A 23,050-nucleotide genomic window follows, 5' to 3' on the forward strand; every position below is an offset into this window, starting at 1 on the left:
ACTTCCAGTCTTTCCTCCTTTCATTTCATTCTTCCAACTTATCCAGGAAAGAGTCTCTGCTTTGAAAGGTCCATATGATTAGATTGGGTCCATCCAGATAATCCACAATAATCTCCATCTCAAAATCCATACTCTTTTGTTGCTGTTGTTGTTGTTTTTTTCTTTTTTTGGTGGGGATAGGGTTGTGGGGGGGGCACACCCAATGATGATTAGGACTTACTTCTGTCTCTGCACCACTCCTGGTGGTTCTCGGTGGTTCTCAGCATATGGGATGCTGGAGATTGGTTGCAAGCAAGGAAAGTGCCCTGTCCACTATACTATCTCTCCAGCCCCCTCCATCACTTGTATCACTTGTCATCCCATTGCTCATCGATTTGCCTGAACGCACACCAGTAACATCTCCATTCGTCCCTGTCTCATGCTAGTGTAACTTAATGGAACTGGATAAGGAAGAACGTCTGGTGTCTGCTCGCTCTAGGAAAATGAAGAGCCTCAACCCGTTAGTTCAGGGTCTTGACAAAAAAGTTCGACCATCTTGTAGGTGGGCGGCCAGGCATTCTTTTGACATCCGGTTGAATCTAGTCTGTAACAGCTCTAGTCCAGCGGTTGTCTCCAAATCGCATTACGTGTCCAGCCCACCTGATTTTTGAAGCCTTGGTAAATGAAGCAGCGTCCCTGATCCTCTATCATCAACTGAGGAAGGAACTCTGGATTCCTTCTCTCACTTGAGTGAAGCATATCCACATGGTGACTAAGACCCCTCCATATTCTTAACAATTTCTACATAGTTTCTTTGGGGATTAGGATGTACACATTTTGGGAGAGAAACATCGTTCTGCCTATCACAGGAGATATTGTGGAACTGAAATTGTCATGGGAAATTTTTAAAAAGGGAAAAGAAAGCTTTGGGATATCCAACCCCATCAAAAAAATGGGGTGATGAATTGAACAGAAACTTTCTCAAAGAAGAAGTCCAAATGACTAAAGGGCACATGAGAAAATGCTCTACATCACTAATCATCAGGGAGATGCAGATCAAAACCACAATGAGATATCATCTCATAACACAGAGACTGGCCCACATCCAAAAGAACAAAAGCAACCAGTGTTGGCGTGGATGTGGCAAGAAAGGGACCCTCCTTCATTGCTGATGGGAATGCTGAATGGTTCAGCTCTTTTGGAAAACAGTATGGACGATTCTCAAAAATTAGAAATTGAGCTCCCATTTGACCCAGCAATACCACTCCTGGGAATATATCCCAGAGAGGCAAAAAAAGTATAGTCAAAGTGACATCTGCACTTGTATGTTCATTGCTGCACTGTTCACAATAGCCAGAATCTGGAAAAAACCCGAGTGCCCGAGAACAGATGACTGGTTAAAGAAACTTTGGTACATCTACACAATGGAATACTATGCAGCAGTTAGAAAGGATGAAGTAATGAAATTTGCAAAGAAGTGGTTCTACATGGAAAATATCTTGCTAAGTGAAATGAGTCAGAAAGAGAGGGACAGACATAGAAAGTTTGCACTCATCTGGGAAATATAAAGTAACAGAATGGGAGATGAACACCCAAGAATAGTTGAGATAAGTACCACGCAGTCTGCTCCATGGCTTGGAAGCCAGCAGCACATGCTGAAGGAAAATGCAGCTCCGATAGAGAATGGAACACCAAGAAAAGGGTGTTTGGAGGACTCGTTCAGGATGCGAGACGTGCGCTGAAAGTAGACTTTAGACTGAACACAATGGGCACTCAATACCTCTATTGCAAACCACAACACCCTAAAGGAAAGAGAGCAAAAGGGAATGCCCTGCCATAGAGGTGGGACAGTGTGGGGGTGGATTGGGGGAGTGGGAGGGCAACTGGGTCATTGGTGGTGGAGAATGGGCACTGGTGGAGGGATGGGTACTTGATCATTATATAATTGAAACCCAAACACCAAAGTTTGTAAGTCTACAGCTGTACCTCATGGTGTCTCACTAATAAAAAAAAAATAAAGGACTCATTTCGCTTAACATGATACTTTCCATGTAGTACCACTTGTATGTAAATTTCATGACTTCATCTTTTCTAACTGGCTGTAGTGATAGCACAGTGATAGGGCATTTGCCTTGCACGCAGCCAGCCCGGCTGAGCCGGGTTCGATTCCTCCACCCCTCTCGGAGAGCCCGGCGAGCTACCGAGAGCATCTTGCCTGCACGGCAAAGCATGGCAAGCTACCCATGACGTATTCAATATGCCAAACACAGTAACAGCAAGTCTCACAATGGAGACGTTACTGGGCCCGCTAGAGCAAATCGATGAATAATGGGAGGACCATGACCGTGACTAATCTTTTCTAACAACACGTTACTAATCCCTTATAGAAGGGCTAATGGCTCCTGGGTGAAATACAACAAATTTCACACACTTTTCTCTAACTTTTTTTTGTCTCATTTTTTAGTGGATTATATACAACAAGCAATACAAATTAAATAATTTTGGTTCAGCTTGGGGGGCAGGGTATGGGTTCGAGGTGGAAATATGGTGGTGTAATGTTGGTGGGATTGGTGTTTGAATATTAAATGTAATCAAATATTTTGAACAACTTTATAAAAAATTTTTTAAAAGTATAATGCATGGAAAAAGAATAAAACTGATGGATGTCTAAAAAAAATTTAAAAATAAGGGAAACTTTCGGGAGTGTGACAGCTGCCAGACATTGTAGACTCTTACATACTATTCTAAGGAACCAACAATCCCGAAGGTAATGTGAACCTTTTATGGCTTTAAAGTAATGAGAAAATTATGTTTTGGAGGAAGATTCAAGTGAGTGTGTGGTAAGGGGGAGATTTAAAGTTTGAGGGAATTTTGCCACAGTCTCAATCACTGTCACTGTCCTCCCGTTGTTCATCGATTTTCTCGAGTGGGCCCAGTAACATCTCCATCGTGAGACTTGTTGTTACACAGTTTTAATAAGTGATGAAAATATGTGTTAGATACATAGATTATACTTTTTTCAGTGAAATAATTGGAGAATACTTATCAACAGAATTTGGGGGTGAAATATAACATCAGAATTGTCTCTAAAAATAATCACAATACCTGAACATCAATATTTTTAAGCAAAAATTTCATGTGGGGGCTGGAGCGATAGCACAGCAGGTAGGGCATTTGCCTTGCCAACCCGGGTTCAATTCCCGGCATCTCATATGGTCCCCTGAGCACCACCAGAAGTAATTTCTGGGTGCAAAGCCAGGAGTAACCCCTGAGCATCGCCGGGCATGACCCACAAAGCAAAAAAAAATTCATGTGTTCCAGGTTTTAGCAAAGATGTTTATTATTATTATTTCTTATTAAAAAATTTATTTATTTTTGATAAATCACTGTGGGATACAGTTACAGACTTACAAACTTTTGTGCTTACGTTTCAATAACTGCATCTTTGAATTGATCTCAAATTCCATCCTACCCTCTCTAGAGGAATATATGGCATGACTTTATTATTTTTTTTTTGCTGTGTACTGTGTGATTCCTTTATTTCTTATTTATTTATTTATTTGTTGAATCACTGTGAGAACAGTCACAAAGCCTTTCAGTTCAAGTCTCGGTCGGTCATAGGATGATCAGACACCCGTCCCTTCACCAGTGCACATTTTCCACCACCAAGAACCCCAGTATACCCTCCCCTCCCAAAGATGTTTATTATTCTCTAGCCATAATTTCCACATCTTATATGGTCCTTGCCCAAATAATAGCTTGTAGAGCAATAGGTATTCTACTAAACTGTCTGCTGGGGCTTATCAGCATACAGTGAGTAAGAGACCCCGGTGAAAGTGTATAATTTACAAACAAAAAAGTGTGAAAACCCTCCTGGGAATATATCCCACTTAATCACACTTAATCACTTAACTTCCTATTAGTCGTCAATTTGCTCGAGCGGGCACCAGTAACGTCTCCATTTGTCCCTGTCGCGTGCTAGTGTAGCCCAATGGCATCTGTTCGCTCCGGGAACATGAAGAGCCTCAAACCAATCGTTCATGATCTTGACGAAGAAGTCTGACCATCTGGTAGGTGGGCGGCCACGCGGTCTTTTGACATCCCGTGGAATCCAGTCGGTAACAGCTCTAGTCCAGCGGTCGTCTTTAAATCTCATTACGTGACCAGCCCATCTGATTTTCGACACCTTGGCAAATGAGACAGCGTCCCTGATTCTTGATCGTCGACGGATGTCAGAACTCCGGATTCTTTCTCTCATTTGAGTGAAACGGGATATTCCAAGCATAGCTCTTTCTATTCTTCTTTGGGAGACCTGAATAGTGTTCTTATTTTGTTTACGTAGGGCCCAGGTCTCTGAGGCATATGTTAACGTCCGAGCTCGCAAAGCAGTGCAGAGATGCGATCAAGGAAGACCTCAAAGAGAGAAGAGCAGAAGTACTGGTAGATGCGGCAGAAGCCAGGAAAAGTATTCGTAACACCCGCCTTTCCTTCGCCAACTATAAGACCAAGATGACTGCCCTCCGACGTCCTGATGGATCCATCACATCCTCCAGAACGGCAATGGAGAAGATTATCCATGACTTCTACTCAAATCTCTTCGATAGCCATGTCCACTTGCCGACATACCAAATTCCACAGGATGGGTATGTCGTTCCCAACATTCTCCCTTCCGAAATCCGACACGCCATTTCGTCAGTAAAGAAACAAACAACACCTGGCCCAGACAAGGTCAGACCCGAACACCTGAAGAACCTGCCGTCAGTACTCATCAATACACTGGCTCGACTCTTCTCTCGCTACCTGTCTGAATGCAAGGTTCCGTCCCAATGGAAAACCAGCAGGACCATACTACTGTTCAAGAAGGGAGACATCCATGACATTGGCAACTATCGCCCGATCTGCCTATTGTCTGTCATCTACAAGTTGTTCACTCGAGTCATCCTAAATAGGATTAGCAGAACACTAGATGAAGGACAACCATGCGAGCAAGCCGGGTTCCGCAAAGGATTCAGCACCATCGACCATATCCACACGATAACCAAGCTCATTGAGGTTTCTCGGGAGTTCAAGATGCCGCTCTGTTTAACGTTCATTGATTTATAGAAGGCCTTTGATTCTGTTGAGACAGAAGCGGTCATTGAAGCCCTAGCCAATCAGGGCATTCAAGCCCAATACATCAGGATCCTCCGTGAGCTGTACTGCGGATTCACTACCAGGATCTCACCATTCTACAAAGAAGTGATCGTTGATGTCAAGAGAGGGGTGCGGCAGGGTGATACCATTTCACCGAAACTCTTCAGTGCCACCCTCGAGAACATCATGCGACGACTGAAAAGGGAAGGAATGGGAGTGAAGATAGATGGTCGGCAACTACACCACCTCCGCTTTGCTGATGACATTGTTTTAATAACACCAAACATCAGCCAAGCGGCACAAATGCTGGCCGACTTTGACCGTGAGTGTGGAAAGGTAGGACTACAGCTGAATCTTACGAAGACAATGTTTATGAGAAACAGCCTCGTTCCTGACGCCCCATTCGCTCTCAACGGAACGACCATCTCCGAATGCAACAGCTCTGTGTACCTAGGTCGAGAGGTCAACATGACAAATGACCTGGCACCCGAGCTGCGCAGGAGGAAGAGAGCGGCTTGGAACGCCTTCAAGAACGTTGAAGCAATAGCTAAGAGGACGAAGAACCTCCGGCTCTGGGCACATCTCTTTGGGAATATATCCCAGAGAGGCAAAAAAGTATAGTCAAAGTGACATCTGCATTTGTTCCTTGCAGCACTGTTTACAATAGTTAGAATCTGGAAAAAAACCTGAGTGCCTGAGAACAGATGACTGGTTAAAGAAACTTTGGTACATCTGCACAATGGAGTACTATGTAGCTGTTAGAAAGGATGCAGTCATGAAATTTACATACAAGTGATACTACATGGAAAGTGTCATGCTAAGCAAAATGAGTCAGAAAGAGAGGGACAGACATAGATTGCATTCATCTGGGGAACATAAAGTAACAAAATAGGAGACTAACACCCAAGAATAGCCGAGATAAGTACCAGGAGGTTTACTCCATGGCTTGGAGGCCAGCTGCACATGCTAGGGGTAAAGGCAGCTCAGATAGAGAAGGGAGCACCAAATAAAGGGTGTTGGGAAGATCCACCCAGGATGGGAGATGCATGCTGAAAGTAGACTATAGACCGAACATGATTGGCACTCAATTCCTCTTTTGGAAACCACAGCACCCAAAAAGAGAGAGAGAACAAAAGGGAATGCCCTGCCACAGAGGCAGAGTGTGATGGAGGGGATGGGGGGTGGGAGGGATACTGGGGTTAGTGGTGGTGGAGAATGGGCACTGGTGGAGGGATAGGTACTCGATCATTGTATAACTGAAAACCAAGCACAAAAATTTGTAAGTCTACAACTGTACCTCATGGTGTCTCACTAATAAAAATTTTTTAAAAAGTCTGAAAACCGAGCAAATCCATGGCAACAATGACTCTCAAAAAAAGAACCAGAAAAGAAAAAAAAAAGAGTCAGGGAAATGAGACCATATATCACAGGAACCAAAGATTCCATACATGGTGAATTGTAATAAATAGTAACAATTGTCACAAAATAATTAAGTAAGATAATAATAGAGATATATCATTTGAATTTTGTGATAAAAATGTCACTAGGGATCCTAGTTCTAGCTTCTAGAGAGCAGCAAGGAACAAACCAGGTTTTTCCTCTTAAATAAATGGGAAAAGAGAGATAATAAAGAGATTAAGACACTTTCTTTGCATATGGCCAATATCGGTTTCATCCCTAGCACCACATATGGTCCCCCAGAGTAGTGCCAAGAGTGATCCCTGCTAGGAACAACCCCGCAGCCATAAACCAAACCAAAAAGAAATAAAAGAATAGCTAAATCACAGATTGTGTAAAACAATGGTTTTCAAACTTTGATAAGAGTGGATAAATTTTGTGCTTAAGAGGGTTATACCTGAAAGTAGGGAAACAAATAAGGCAAATTCTATAGCTTACTATAATGGCTTACTTTTTTAAAAATTTTTATTAGTGAGACACCATGAGGTACAGTTGTAGACTTACAAATTTTGTTCTTGGGTTTCAATTATACAATGATCAAATACCCATCCCTCCACCAGTGCCCATTTCCCACCACCACGGATCCCAGTATCCCTCCCACCTCCCATCCCCCCCATCCTACCCTGCCTCTGGGCATTCCCTTTTGTTCTCTCTCTTCTATTGGGTGTTGTGGCTTGCAAAAGAGGCATTGAGTGGCAATCATGGTTGGTCTTTAGTCTACTTTCAGTATGCTTCTCCCATCCTGGGAGGATCCTCCCAACACCCTTTATTTGGTGCTCCCTTCTCTATCTGAGCTGCCTTTCCCCTAGCATGTGTGACTGGCTTCCAAGCCATGGAGCAAAATTCCTGGTACTAATCTCGGCTATTCTTGGGTGTTAGTCTCCTATTTTGTTACTTTATGTTCCCCAGATGAATGCAGTCTTTCTATGTCTATCCCTCTCTTCCTGACTCATTTCGCTTAGCATGATACTTTCCATATAGTACCACTTATATGTAAATTTCATGACTTCATCTTTTCTAACCACTCCATAGTACTCCATTGTGCAGATGTACCAAAGTTTCTTTAACCAGTCATCTGTTCTCGGGCTCTCGGGTTTTTTCCAAATTCTGGCCATTGTGAACAGCACAGCAATGAACATACAAGTGCAGATGTCACTTTGACTATATTTTTTTGCTTCTTTTGGACATATTCCCAGAAGTGGTATTGCTGGGTCAAATGGCTTACTTTTTACAGTGTTTCCGAGCATTATGTTTTCAATTAATTTATGGAATGTATTGTGGTGGTGCTATTTAGCTTGAGATTTCTTTAAAGTTTTTAATCTGTGGGTTTTATAATTTTCAGCAAATTTGGAAACAGGATTTATATCTTCAAATAGTTTTTTTTATCTCCCTCCTCTCCTTCTGACACTCTAATTACACAGTTGTTTGGCCAATTGATGCCCATGGATCACTGATGTTCTGTTTTACTTTGATCTTCCATTTTTTTCTGCTTCATTTTGGACAGTTTCTAATACTGAAGAAAAAGAGGTTAATGAGAGTTGACCTGTTAGTCTACTCTCATTAACCTCTTTTTCTTCAGTATTGGACCATCTGTTAATTTCCTTTAGTAAATATTTTGACAGAGATATGATATTTTCATTTTCAGAAATTTGAATTGAATATTTTCTAATTTTTACTTCACCCATTTATGTTCATGCTTTTCTTCACCATTTCTACAACATGAAAAATATTTATAGTAGTTATTCTAATATCCTTGTATACTAATTAAATTTCCATGTTTATTCCATTAATCTGTCTCTTCGTGTTTTCTATGTCATGTTCTTCTACCCTTAAACCAAACAGTTTTTTATTGGGTGTCAGTCATTATGATTTTAACATTAGGAGAGATGTATTTGTTGGGGGTGTGGTTGAGTGGGTATTCCTGTGGATGTTTATATGAGACATAGCAAGATTACTTGGTAACAGTTTGATACTTTATTTTTTTTTCCTTTTTAGGTCACATCCAGCAGTGCTCAGGGGTTACTCCTGGCTTTGCACTCAGGAATTATTCCTGGCAGTGCTCAGGGAACCATATGGGATGCCGAGGATCAAACCTGGGTCGGCCATGTGCAAGGCAAATACCCTACCCACTGTGCTATTGCTCCGGCCCCACAGTTTGATATTTTAGGGGGTAACTTTTAAAAATAGGAGTCAAATCTAAAGTGCTTGAGGGTCACTATGGCCACACACAGCAGTGCTCAGTGGTCATGTTATGGAACTTAGAGCTTCTCATGTGCTAGATATGTGCTCTATCTCTTGAATCATACTGATTCTTGGGGGCAGGGGGTTTTCTTTTGTTGGGAGACACCCAGTGTGCTCAGCACTTACTTCTGGCTTCTTGGGGACTATATGGGGTGCTGGACATTGAACTTGAGCCAGCCATGTGCAAGGCTAAACAAATCATACTGATTCTTGACTCCCTTGAGGCTTTTGTTAAGTCCTTAAAATTTTTTTGTCTAGGCCAATCTAACTCCACCATTACAACAATACCCTCCACCTTGAGGGCCATATTTTAGGAGATCTTTCTATTCTGGTTGATGGGAACAAGCACTATTTTCTTCTCATGTATGGACAGATCAGTGCTCCTCTCTGGATCACTGGTGCTCACTCTCTGAAACTCTTTCCTTTTCTCGCCTGTAATTGGCAATTTGGTTTCTCTTAGCCCTAAAGTCTGTGTCACCAAAAGCAAACAGATAATCTAGCTCTATTTGAGTCCCTTCCCTTAGCTTTTACTGAAAATTAGTGATAAGAAGAAAAATATAAAATCAGCCAAAGCAATTAAGGTGTTGTTGATCAGTTTACCAGTTTGATGGGTAATGTGTTTGCAAAGTGGCCACTGTGATCTGGTGATTAGAAAGTTAGAGAGTGGAGATAAAGAGTAGATGCTAATATATTGGCAGAAACTAAAATGAAAAGTGAAGGACTAAATGGGGGTAATTTTCTGGGAGAATAGTATGAGAAATGCATTTTGTTTTGTTTAGTTTTTAAATGTATAGACTAAGAGCAATGCTAGCAAAAGTAATAAATGACACTAAATACCTTATGTCTACTGATTCATTTAGTCTTAATATTATACTGTATCACTGTATCACTGCCATCCTGTTGTTCATTGATTTCCTAGAGCAGGCACTAGTAACGTCTCCTTTGTCCTAATCCTGAGATTTTAGAAAGTGCCACATTCGAGGCCCTCTTAGGGTCAGGAGAATGAGACCCATCATTGTTACATATTTTTGGTATATTGAATACGCCACAGGGAGTTTGCCAGACTCTGCCGTGTGGGCAGGATACTTTTGGTAGCCTGCCAGGTTATCCAGAGTAAGAACTATATAAAAAGATGTTGCACGGCTGTGAATGTAGCCGCATGCTTCTGGGAGCTGGGTCTTATAGTCTCTGGGTCTTGGCCGTTGATGGGATTACACGGCGCCAGGGGAACTTGGTGGGTGTAACACCTACATACTGGAAGGTGGAGGATCTGGGTGGAGGAGGTCCAGTCCCAATCCGAGTATGCTTGGAGATCTACACCCTGGGTCCCGCACACCTGGGTTCCTCTGCCAGTTCCTTCATGTGTGAGGCTCGTCTGAATATTATAATTATTATAATATTTTAAATAATAATTAAATATACTATTATACAAACTATTATACAAACGGACGAGAACAGTGCAGTCTTCTGCCCCCGCGCCTGGGTGTTCCTTCCCGGGGCCCCTTGGAGGGGAGCGGGTTGAGCTTTCCTCCCCGCCCCGACCAGGGCTCCGGCAGCCGAAGACCTCCAGGACCAGCCACCACCATGCTGAGACCACTCTCCGCACACATGAAGGTACTGGCAGAGGGACAAAGCCACGTGGGTTCCGGGGCCGAGACCTCCAAGCCTACTCGGATTGGAGTCGAGCATCTTCCACCCAGATCCTCCAAATTCCAGTAGGCGGGGGTCACACCCACCACCTGGCCCCCTGGCGCCGTGTAATCCCATCAGCGGCCAAGACTCAGAGACTATAAAATCCAGATCCAGGAACCGCGACATCTTATCAGGACATCTTTTTTATGACATCTTATTGTCTCATTCCTACTTTGGACACACTTGCAGGCTATCGAATGTAGCCTGCCCACAGGGCAGAGTCTGGCAAACTCCCCGTGGCGTACCAAATATGCCAAATACCAGTAACAATGATGGGTCTCATTCTCCTAAAGAGCCGTGAATATAATCTCAGGGCTAGGATGAAAGAGACGTTACTGGGGCCTGCTCGAGGCAATCGACGAATAACAGGATGATGAAATGAAAATGAAAATTATACAAACTTATAAAATAAGGAGTATTTTGGTTTTTTTTCCAACTGAATAAGGGGCACAGATTAGTTATTACTTCATTATATAGCTTTAAAATATAGCAGACAGTAACAGCTGGATTTTAAATCAATACCCACTTGTGATGTACTTAAGACACGTAGCTAGGACATTATGAGCCAGACGAAAGGGAAAAATAGAGATTATGTGCCTGAAGTCTTAATTACCAGAAAGAGTTAGTAACATGTATATTTGAGTGCATGGGATCATGAGTTGGTCTACATCAGGAGGAGAGGAGGACTTTGTTTTTGAGATTTGAGGAAAACAGTTATGGGCCATTGTGACTGCAAGATTCTCTGTTGCAGGAGATGAGTGTAGGTGACCTGATTTTGGTTAGGAGGATGGGAAAGCTAAACATATACTAAGATCTACTAAGGGGAAAGGAAATGGTAAATCAGTCTTGAGAACTCATCTGCAGTTGGAAGCTACTTCAAATTGCTCTCTTGGTTATTTCCAGCAGTGAGAGAGAGGACAGGGAGCTGAAACCGTAAAGATTTATATTTTCAGGTTCACTCTCCCTTCCAGAGCATGCCAGCTGTTTTTAGGACAAGACCAAAGAAGTAGGTACTATCAAAGAGAGAACAAAAATATGATAGGTTAGTACTCAGGGCCACCTTGGTTGCCCTGTAGACACCCACACAAATACTTAATTGGTTCCTCATGCTGATCCTTCTTCAGACAAGTTCACTTGATAAAAGCTCTTACTGAGCTCTTGCTTTCCTTGGAATGTCCTAGAATTTCAATTTTTGAAATGTTTTCCATATTATTACATGGTCATCTTTGAATCATGAACTCTTGTTAAACTTTTAGCTCTAGAGTAAATGTTTCCTTCCAGTCTCAGTCACTAATCAAGATAATTCAGTAATACAAGTATCTATTGTGAAATCATATTAGTGAACTTATGACATTAGATTTAACCTTTTACTGTATATACCCTTTGACAATATAAGATTGTGCTTTATTTCTTAGACTGCACATTTTTAAAACATGACAGCCTTTCATTTCTAAATCCATTTGTATCAGGAAGTATAAAATATAACTAATTTTTCCATATTTATATCTACGAGAAAAGCTAGAATTGATCTTGAAGTTTCTAACCATAAATATGTATTAAAGCAGTTTATGATTTCACAGAAAAGTAACTTTTTAATGGAGAGGGAGATAGTTGGAGATTTTGTAGTAGTCCAACTGAGAGATCTCATGATTTGAACTATCAGTATCAAGAGGCACTGTCACTGTCACTGTCCTCCCATTGTTCATCAATTTGCTTGAGCGGGTCCAGTAAGGTTTCCGTTGTGACACTTGTTACTGTGTTTGGCATATCAAATATGTCACGGGTAGCTTACCAGACTTTGCCGTGCAGGCAAGATACTCTCGGTAGCTTGCCAGGCTCTCTGAGCGGAGCGGAGGAATTGAATCTGGGTTGGCTGGTGTCAGCCACATGCAAGGCAAACACCCCACTCAATGTGCTATTGCTCCAACCCATCAGTATCAAGAGAGGAAGACAAAATCAGATTAAAGAAATAATCCATATGCAAGGCTGTGTTCTATACTTAAACCCCATGCATAACTCAAGAAATATTTTGAAGGTGAGAACCAGGAGACATTAAAAGTAAAAACCTTTCTTTCAGCTCTATTTTATATACTATACCTCTAGCAATTCAGTTAAAGTCAAAGCTGAAACAAATGTTTATTGTAAGATGTTAAAATGTTAGTATTTGGTGTATGTTATCTATGAACTACTTATCACCTTACTCAGAAAGTAAATTTAAAAGTCTTTTAGCAGAATTTGCCTATAAATGGATGGACTTGGAGTGTATCATACTGGGTAAAATGAGTCAGATGGAGGTAGACAGATATGGAATGACTATATTTATTTGTATGAACAGTATGAAACTAATATCTAAGGCCAGGATGACTGATCAGTGGTTGGGAATTACCTCAAAGGTGTGGGGGATGGAAGATAGTTAAGATAGAGGAGGGTCCATTATGACAAAAAAAAATCCCTCTGGACAAGAACTGAGTGTTGAAAGTAGGTAAAAGCATATACATGATAACCTTTCAGCATCTGTATTTCAAACCATAATGTCTAAAATAAGAGATAAAGACAAAGAGAGAGAGGAGAGAGAGGAGAGGTGCCTGCTGTAGAGGCAGGCTGAGGTGGGGGGTGGCTTGATGAAGGGGTGGGAGGGGAACTGGGGACACTGGTGCTGGAAAATTACACTGGTGGAAGGATGGGTGTTGGAACATTGCATGACTGAAATGCAATCATGAATAGCTTTGTACTGCTCTATCTCATGGTGATTTGATAAAAAATTGAAAAATAAAAAAATATAGCAGAAATGGAAGAAGAATAAACAATATCAGTTTATGTACCAGATACACTTCCATGCATCTTTGATGATAAAGGTACGTGCATCATGAAACAAGAAATAATTTAATTTAATTTCCTTAATTTACAGTGAAAGAAAATACAGTATAGATTGGAAAACACTTGTCCCAAAACATCAAGTTTTTGGAGACAACAGATTATAACTGAAATCATTTTTTCCTAACCCCCACTCTAATATGCAATAATGTCTTATGTATTTCATCTGTTATGCTTATCTAAATGATTTTATAAAAGGTCCATATACTCATTTATATCCTTTATAAAATGAACCAGGACTGATACAATTTTATGTTCTCTTTGTTAGTTATATGCTTTGGGAAAACTTCCTGGAACCAGAATGGCCGAGTTGAAAGCCAAGTACACCTTGATGCATGATACTGTGGCAAGGTACTTCTATTCATCAATGTGCCAACATCTCTTGTCATATTTACCTTACTTGTGATGAAATATATCTTATTTTTTTTTGTTCTCCCAAAAGCAGACCCTAAACCAGGGATTTGAGTTCAGGTAGTTTGACATGTGATGTCACAGAACACCATGAGAGAGTGGGGGAAGTGGAACTGGGAGGGGAGGATGCAGCTAGGGGTGTATTAATTTACATGTTCACATTGTAGGCAGGTGAGGCCCAATCCCACCAAGTGTCCTCCCAGTGACGGTGAACCACACTCCAGCACTCTCTCAATGGAGGGAGAAGAATCTGGAATACACTCATTTTCATCTTGTATTGATTAAGAATTGCTCCTAGGGAGATTAGTTCCCCAGTGTGCCCTCTGAGATGCCACATAAGTTTCTATAGCCAGGTAAGCTATCAGAGGCACATGGACACTGTGGCTATGTACAATAACTGTTCACAGAAACTACAGGTTACCTCCCAAAGTGGACAAGGAGCATTTTGGAAGTGATATTATCTGCTAGAGGCACACCTTTCAGAAACTGTCCTTTCCAGCTCTCTTACATTCAGAGGTATAGGTTCTATTACAATCCCAGTCTGTCTTCTGAAACTCTTATCTTCACTTCTTTGCCTCTGACCCCCAGCTTATCACTTTAGCCAGGTACATATCAGCATTAAGTTAGAATAATTATCTATCACAAAGTGATTCAACAGATTTATTTCTTACACACTGGCTGTTAGCCACTTGGAGTCAAGCAAGAACTCGAGTGATAAAAGAAGGGAAATTCTTGTCCTACCCTTGCTCCTTACTACTCTCGGTCCTCCTTTTTCCCCTCTTCCACACCTCCTGCCTCATACTTGACATGAAGTCATTATCAAAAGCCAAGGGAGAAATTGACTCAAAATGCCATCCTGTTATTCCCCATCCTATCCCAAATTTCCAACCATTGTTCCTACTTATTACCTGACACAGAGTCATTTGAGGATGATAGCAGAATAGAGGAGTGTACATGTAGGAGAAAAGCAGAGCCAAATCCCAATGCATTTTACCTCTTACTTACCCAAGCTCCATCCAGGGTCCTAACAAGACCAGATTCCTCCAGAACCCTCAGCTTTGGCCTTAACTAAATCCTTACACGCACCTCTAATGGAAACTCCATTTAGCATATTTGACCTTGTGTTAAAAGCACATGCCTTTTAACATACCTGTTAAAAGGTGTGGGCTCACATACCTTTTAACACTCGGCAACTTGAATGAGTTTTAGATGGGAAATCTCAGATCATCTCTTTCAACATACTTCACACTCCTTAACAGAAACACAATGTAGTTCTGAGAGCATCCCTCTGAGCCTTTTTGCAAATATCAGTAATATCACAGCATTTCCCACCTTCCAGATAATCTAATCCAGAGACCAGCAGAGCTGACCTGACTTCCCCCTTGACTGACCCTCACAACTCAGCTCCTTGAGCATGATGACAAATAGCAATGCAGAATCTGCATTATGATACCATTTCTTTCTACTTCCAGATTATGTTGTATAGGCTTTCTCCAACCCACAGCTGATGTCTTCTTGATCCTTTCATTTCCTTTCTTGTCAATATCTCATCTACTCTCTCCTCTCCCACTGTTAGGTGAATGGGAAAGGCACAGAGGAGTGACTGCTCCATTGTGGCTCCAGGAGATGTAGCAGGGCAGAGAGATATAGCCTGGAAATGCTGAACTGTACAAGTTTTTTGATAGAAATCATGTTGTAAGCATTACCCCTATGTTCTATCTGGAACCTTAGCTACCTTGTCTGCATCCTTTCTGTGAGAAACAGATATTGTTTGAGTAGGTGGAAGCCAATTTGCTGGAATTCCATAGTTGAAGATTCCTATGAAGAAAATAAATATCTCCAGATTTACAACATAAATTAGCATGGAAGAAAATTGAATTTAAGAAGTAAACCCAGAATTCACTAATGTTATCACTACAGCTGGGGTTTTTTCCTGCCCCTGCGCCTGGCTGTCCTTGCCGGGCCCCTTGGAGTGGGGCGGGTTGAGTTTTTTCCACACCCCGAGCAGAGCTCTGGCAGCTGAAGACCTCCAGAACCAGCCACAACCATGCTGAGACCACTTTTCACACGCATGATGGTACCAACAGAGGAACAAAAGCATGTGGGACCCGGGGCTGAGATCTCCAAGCCTGTTCGGATCGGGGCTGAACATCCTCCATCCAGATCCTCCATCTTCCAGTAGGCAGGGGTCACACCCACCAACTGGTCCCCTGGCTCCATGTAATCCCATTAATGGCCAAGACCCAGAGACTATAAAACCCAGCTCCTGAAAGCATGCAGCCGCATTTGCGGCCGCACAACGTCTTATTATCTCATTCTTACTTTGGACAACCTGGCAGGCTACTGAATGTAACCTGCCCACATGGCAGAGTCTGCAAACTCCCCATGGCGTACCCAATATGCCAAATACCAGTAACAATGATGGGTCTCATTGTCCTAACCCTGTGAGAGCCTTGAATATGGCACTTTTTAAAATCTCAGGGCTAGGATGAAGGAGACGTTACTGGGGCCTACTCGAGGCAATTGATGAACAACAGGATGATCGTCATCACTATAGCTATTTTTGTTGCTCTTGGGTACCTAATATCCTGTTAGAATATATTATATTCTAATAATAAATATCTCACTATTTGCTGTTGATCAAGTGACACCAAGTATCTTGGAAACTGAAAATTTTCTTTTGGTGAGGGTACTCTGGGGTGGGGGTAGGGGGAGCTCACATCAAACAAGATTGTGGTTTTAAAACAGGAATGGCAAGAAGCTTGCTTCTGAATAGGAGATATAGTTAATATAACATTGTGGCATTTCTAAGATGAGTCAAGTCTGCTGGTAAAGCTGGAGTTGATACCAGATGGCAAGATAGGTGAGCAACTTCTAGAAGGCAATGTTGAAAATTCCATAAAATCCAGTTTCTATGCCTTCAATAAGATCTTTAATTCCCAGTCAGGGCCAAATTTACCAGACACAACTGGAGTTTTATAAGTCCCTTCAATTATAACATTCAAATACAGCTTTTGCCAGATATTACTATCAGGACCAGAAATCTGTCAATTTTTTTTATGTCTCTCATTTTACAGGGGAACTTTTTTCTGCCAATTTCCTAGTGCAACATCATTCTAAAATTTCCTTTCTTATTTTGCTACAGAGGCAAATGTTTGCCTACAATCAGGTTCAGGAGAATTGAAGAATCCAAGAGAGTCAGAGTTTCTGGTGTAGTTGAAATGGGACCCAGTGTCATTCTTTCCCATCCCTAGAAGCCACAGCTATTCTTTTGAGTCAAATTCTCATCCAACTTAACCCCTCTCTGCCACCCTCCATCATCTTGATACTGACCTCAGTGATAATTTGTCATCTTGTGTTCTAGCTATGGAGCTATATTTGTTCCTCTCTGCTGGGTATTTCTTTTATTTTCTTTTATTTTTTTATTTTATTGAATCACCTACAGATGGTTACAAGTTTTCATGTTTGGTTGACAATCATGCAATGATCAAACACCCATCCCTACACAAATGCATATTTCCCACCACGAATATCCCCGGTATACCCCCCTTTCCCTCCTTTCTCCTGCCTCCATGGCAGACAATATTCCCCATACTCACTCTCTATTTTTGGGCACTATGGTTTGCAATCCAGACACTGAGAGGTTATCATGTTTGGTCCTTTATTTACTTTCTGCACATATTTCCCATCCTGACCGGTTCCTCAAGCCATCATTTTCTTAGTGATCCCTTCTCTATTCCAGCTGCTTTCTCCCCTTTGCTCATGAGGCAGGCTTCCAGCTATGGAGCAATCTTCCTGTCCTGTGTATCTACTATCCTTAGGTGTCAGCTTCATGTTATGTTGTTTTATAATCCACAAATGAGTGCAGTCTATGTCTGTCCCTCTCTTTCTGACTCATTTTACTTATCTGCTGGGTATTTCTGAATAACACTTCTAGACTAGCCGACTACTACTACTACTACTACTACTACTACTACTACTACTACTACACACACACACACACACATGCTAAGCCCAAGAATAGAAAGAAGATGCAGTGTAGACACGGCCCTCCTGACCAGACCTCCACCGCTAGCTCCCCAAGAGCTGACCAGACCTCCACCGCCAGCTCCCCAAGAGCTGATCAGGGTGTAGGAGGTATAGATTACTCACTCCGCTGCTCTGTTTTCACTGGCCCAGCACCCAAGAGTCCGAGATCTCTCTGCTTCAGAATGTCAGATTTTATACAGAGCAAATACGACAGCAGCAGTTCCACTTGGAGCAAGCCGAAAATTTTCCAGACGCCTTCACCACAGAGGTCTCCAAAATGCGAGAACAACTTCTCAAGTACCAGAATGAGTTCAATGCTGCGAAAGAGAGAGATTACCACAATCAGTACCGACTGAATAGGTAAGCCCAGGATTTCCTCCAGCACATGGAAGACAGATTGGATCAAAGCTGTTTCCACAAAAACTAAGTTTGATATATCAGTCTCAGGGGCTGGAGCGAAAGTACAATGGCTAAGGTGCTTATCTTGCATGCAGCCAACTTGGGTTCGATCACTGGAATCCCTTGTGTTCCCCAGAGGCAACGCCAAGAGTAATTCCTGAGTGCAGAGCTAGCAATAACCTCTGAGCATCTCTGAGTGTGACCCCAAAACAAAACAAAACAAAACAAAATATGTCTCAACTGAGAAGTACATTTTGGTACAAGGCAAGTGAGATGGCAATGCTAAAGAAGTTAATAGGATAGTTTATTGCTGGGTTCTGGCAGGCCCTGGACAAGAGGGTCGCATAGCTTTGGTTGAAAAGCACAGGGGACAGACACTCAGGAAATCAAGCTACCTGCTGTGTATTTGGCACGAAAAGAGCCCTCCTTGTTAGGAGCTGTGGTCACAGGACTTGATCAAAGGGCACAGATTTGATACAACCTCTCTCTCCCTCCTAACAGTGCCCTCTTATCCTCTCTGCAGCCCAGGCCAGTCTCTGCATGGAGTGGCCCTCATAGAATGTCCCAGGGCCAGTGTGAGGGTAGAGTCCCATCTGGCTCACTCTCTTCTCAGCACAGGGACTTCGATAGTCGACCTGGTTTTCCTGTCACAAAACTGTTCCTCAGGATCAACAAAGAAAATAACACCCTTTAGAAAGGCATTCATTGAGTCAAAGCCACATGGGGTCATACTCTGAACTTCCAGAGGAGAAAGGTTTGGAAATATTATTTCCAAAATTCCTTCTGTCTTTTCTTCCGTGAAGTGGCAAGTCAGTAGAAGTTTGGTCAGCAAATCACACAAGGTAGACTGAATTGCAAAAAAATTGCCATCTAAGTTTTGGGGCTGTGGTTTGTCTTGTGAGTAGGTGTCGGTGCAGAAGAAAAGAGCAAACCACATCACCTAGAGTTTGTTACCATTTAAGGTGGCAGAACTTTCCCCGGCTATTTTGAAGTGTAGGTAGATTTCAAGCAAAGCTAATACTATAACTCAGTTTTGCCCTGCGGTAAGCAAGTGACCTGAGTGATATTTTTTATGAATCTCTCAAAACCTGGATTTTGAATCCTCACTTTGAATTTTATGTTTAAAATTGGGTAATGAAGAAGACCCACTTTTACCAGGAGAATTATGTTCTGGGCGGGGGGTGGGGGGAAATCTGAGTTTTTTTTTTCTTTTTGTCTTCCATTTAAACTTTCTTTAAGGTTAACCAATGAGTTCTATAAAAAGAAAAGCCTTGTCTATTTCTGTGCTCTGTAAGCACTCTTTCAGTTGAAAAAATAATCGAATAAAACAATTGGTGGTTGTTCATTAGTGTTGAAAATATGAATGCTTGACATTTCCATGAAAGGGTAAGAAGAGCATAAGGCAGTTACTATTTAAACTGCTTAAAATTTCCAAGTGTTGCTGCCAAAGGGTGGCAGGGTGGCGGTGGGGGGAGAGAAAAAAGTCCAGCACTCTTGTCATTTAGGTAATGACAGGCAAATTGTTCATATAACTGCTTGGTCAAGAGACGGGACCAAGACCTAGAATGAACAAACACATTCAAATGCGCATTTGGGGATTTGTGACATAATATTTTAACAGACTCCCATGCATTTCAAATGTCAGTAACTCAAGAATTAGCTTTCATGAAGAAATTTAATAGATCTATCAAGTAAAGTTATTTTCATAAAGGTGTAATGAAACCAAAAGGAATACCAAGAGCAGATATTTTCATCCTCACATAAAAACGAATAATTTAAGGGAGCTGGGGACAGCATAGCTTAAACAATAGAGTACCAGCCTTGCTTGTGAGAGGCCCTGGGTTTGATCCCCAAAACAGAGAGATAGAGAGAGGAAGAGAGTGACTAAGCCCATTTATATCGATTTGCTCGAGCGGGCCCAGTAACGTCTCCATTGGAGACTTTGTTGTTACTGTGTCTGGCATATCGAATACGTCACGGGGAGCTTGCCAGGCTCTGCCGTGCGGGCGAGATACTCTCGGTAGCTTGCCGGGCTCTCTGAGATGGGCGGAGGAATCGAACTCGGGTCGGCCATGTTGGCTGCATGCAAGGCAGACGCCCTACCCGCTGTGCTATCGCTCCAGCCCGAGCCCATTTATATATTCATTCAAATATACCAATGATATTTTTCAGATCAACTCAATAAAACTCATTTTATTCAGGGCCCAAACAATAGAAGTCCAGATAACTGGTGCTCCCCCCCGCCCCCCGATTCTCTAGGAACTGGTAGTCTGGTGACTACTAAGAACAGCATACTGCGCAAATTTTTTAAAGAGAGATTTTTCACTTTGTGATTTGATTGATTTTCTTATGTTTTCACAGAATATACACTCTTTTGTTAATGCTCATGTAAATATAATTATTATGTAGTCAATTTATCATTAAATCTGATAGCAGCAGTGGCAGTTTGGGAACTAATATTCAATGAAAGCCTTTTGATAAATAAGTGTTTCAGAAAAGAACTTCTTAAGTTCTTCAAAAAGTCTACTTTTAAAAGTTTATTTAAATAAGTAAAATAAATGCATTGTCAATAAATAATAAAGCAATTAGGAAAGTATCTTTGAATTCTGGGGGGATTGAGGGTGGGAATTGAACACCTCACATGTAGAAAACCCTAAGTTTGATCCCCAACACCAAAAAGGGACCAAAATTAAATATAATTAAGAACTTATTTTTGAAATAAAGTAGAAGTCTTTATTTCTAATTATCTTTCTAAAACTTTCTCTGAAAATATTCTAACTTTTCCTGGGCTCACACTTTTGCCTTCTGGGAACTTCTCTGCTTTTATGCATTTTTATGCATTTCCTAAGATTCGGGTGGCAAGTGCATTGTGTCTTCTGCTAAGACTGGTGCATTCCGACAAGTACAAGGAAACAAGGCTGTCACCTGTTCCATGAGCAAATGAGGTGAAGAATGGGACACTTATGTGGCATATCACAAAGGCTGTCCCAGTGTGGTCCTGGCCCTAGAGTTTCTCTACCCTCCTTTAGCTACTTCCTGCCATCCTCCTGGGAGCTCCCTTGGGGATATTTCTTTTCTATTCTTCGTCTGCAAAACAAGAAACTGACAGATTTGATTAAGAGAGGAACAGAAGGATTGTTTCCTCCATGCATCTGTATGTAGACTATGACCAAGAACATTAGAATGGGTAGTTAAGGGGAAACTCAGAAAAAGGGGCATATTTTGCCTTCAAATAGCATATATATTTTAATTGTTCCTGCTTTTTTAGTTTAGATTTTGCAGAGAATAGTTCTCATTACTGAAAATGAAGCATCAGAACAATTTAAAAGTCCAGACCTAAAATGAATGTCCAAGCTTACAATCTGAGGCAAAAATTCTAGATTTTTACAAGCTTCTCCTGGAATTTTGAATCATGTCAGAGTTTGTTACTTACTGGACATAAAAGACGTTCTCAGTGCTGTGTATTAGAGTAGGCTGAGTCCACAGTCCACCCTGCCTACCAGTAAACACACCAGTGACAGGACCTCAAGGAGCACCTTGGCAGCCAGGACCGTGCAAGCTCCCCGTGGCGTTTTAGATATGCCAAAAACAGTAACAAGTCTCACAATGGAGACGTTACTGGGCCCGCTTGAGCAATTGGATGAATGGGAGGACAATGTTGCGGTACTACAGTGCTAATAAGGATGGCAAAAAACACGTCCTGGGCCCAGAGACCTGTAAAGAAACAGTTTTCTCCTGTGTGTGAGGTATGGTTATAACTATAGTCAAGCCTTATTGATGCATATCTGTAAACCATATCTTGTTTTAAACATAAGTAAAAACTGTCGTTAATCTTGCATAATCTTAATTTGACACTTTGGAATGTAGTTTTAGAGTATAAAAACAACCTCAATTTTTTAATCATTTGTCAAAAGGGTGGTTGAGTTAGAGCCCCATGACTCATTGCTATCGCTGGACCTATCATGATGAAATAAACTTGTGTGCTAAACCTCTTCTGTGTCTCTCTTTCTCATAGAACTGTGACAAAGTTAGGCATAACATTAGGACAGCCGAAAATGACTGACAGGATTTAAATTTCAGCGTTCAGTGAAATGTTCAAATATTCATTGTTTCATGTTTCAATGTTCAAACTATTCAAGTTCAGTGTGTTAGGAGTTCACATAAATCAAGAAAACACACAAAAATTTCTATACCAGTAATGCTATAAGAGAGATAGAGAAAGAAGGAGAGAGAGAGAGAGAGAGAGAGAGAGAGAGAGAGAGAGAGAGAGAGAGAGACTGGGGATGTGGCTGAAGTGGTAACAATATGTTTTGATATACAGAGACCTTGGTAATGTACAGCCTATACCACCACCACCCCACACGCGCGCACACACACACACACACACACCACCACCACCACCACCACCACAGCTGCTGCTTAATTGTGTGACTTTGGAGAAAGTACTTAATTACCAGTTTCTTCTACAGTAAGGTGAATAATACCTACTTAAGGTTCTTATAATAGTTCCATAGTAATACTTAGGATTTTCTCATTATGGTACATCAACCTACAAGAATACCTTGAAACTAGCATTTTTTAAAAAAAATTTTATTAGTGAAACACCATGAGGTACAGTTGTAGACTTACAAATTTTTGTGCTTGGGTTTCAGAAACTAGCATTTAAATTGACTGCAATGACATCTGTTTTGCAACTTAACAAAAAAATATTTCAATTATGTAGATTAAATCATACATACATGCACATTTAATATAATTGTATTATAAAGTATAAGGGATAAGGCCCTCAAGAGTGCAGGGCCATAGTAAACCCTGAGCAGATGTGTTTACTCCC

The 23,050-nt window shown here is 41.5% G+C and overlaps 1 protein-coding gene across 1 annotated transcript in view; it reads left to right on the forward strand.

The window, feature by feature from the left end:
- The window catches only part of CCDC146 (coiled-coil domain containing 146), a 124,588-nt gene that overhangs the window by 61,225 nt on the left and 40,313 nt on the right, over positions 1-23,050 (forward strand). Inside the window, exons 2-3 of the mRNA XM_056118580.1 lie at positions 13,646-13,728; positions 17,968-18,177. Coding sequence (XP_055974555.1) covers positions 13,646-13,728; positions 17,968-18,177 — 293 coding nt within the window. The remainder of the gene's footprint in view (positions 1-13,645; positions 13,729-17,967; positions 18,178-23,050) is intronic.

Source organism: Sorex fumeus, unplaced genomic scaffold (genome assembly GCF_029834395.1).
Source record: "Sorex fumeus unplaced genomic scaffold, SorFum_2.1 ptg000037l, whole genome shotgun sequence".
Taxonomy (NCBI): Eukaryota; Metazoa; Chordata; class Mammalia; order Eulipotyphla; family Soricidae; genus Sorex; species Sorex fumeus.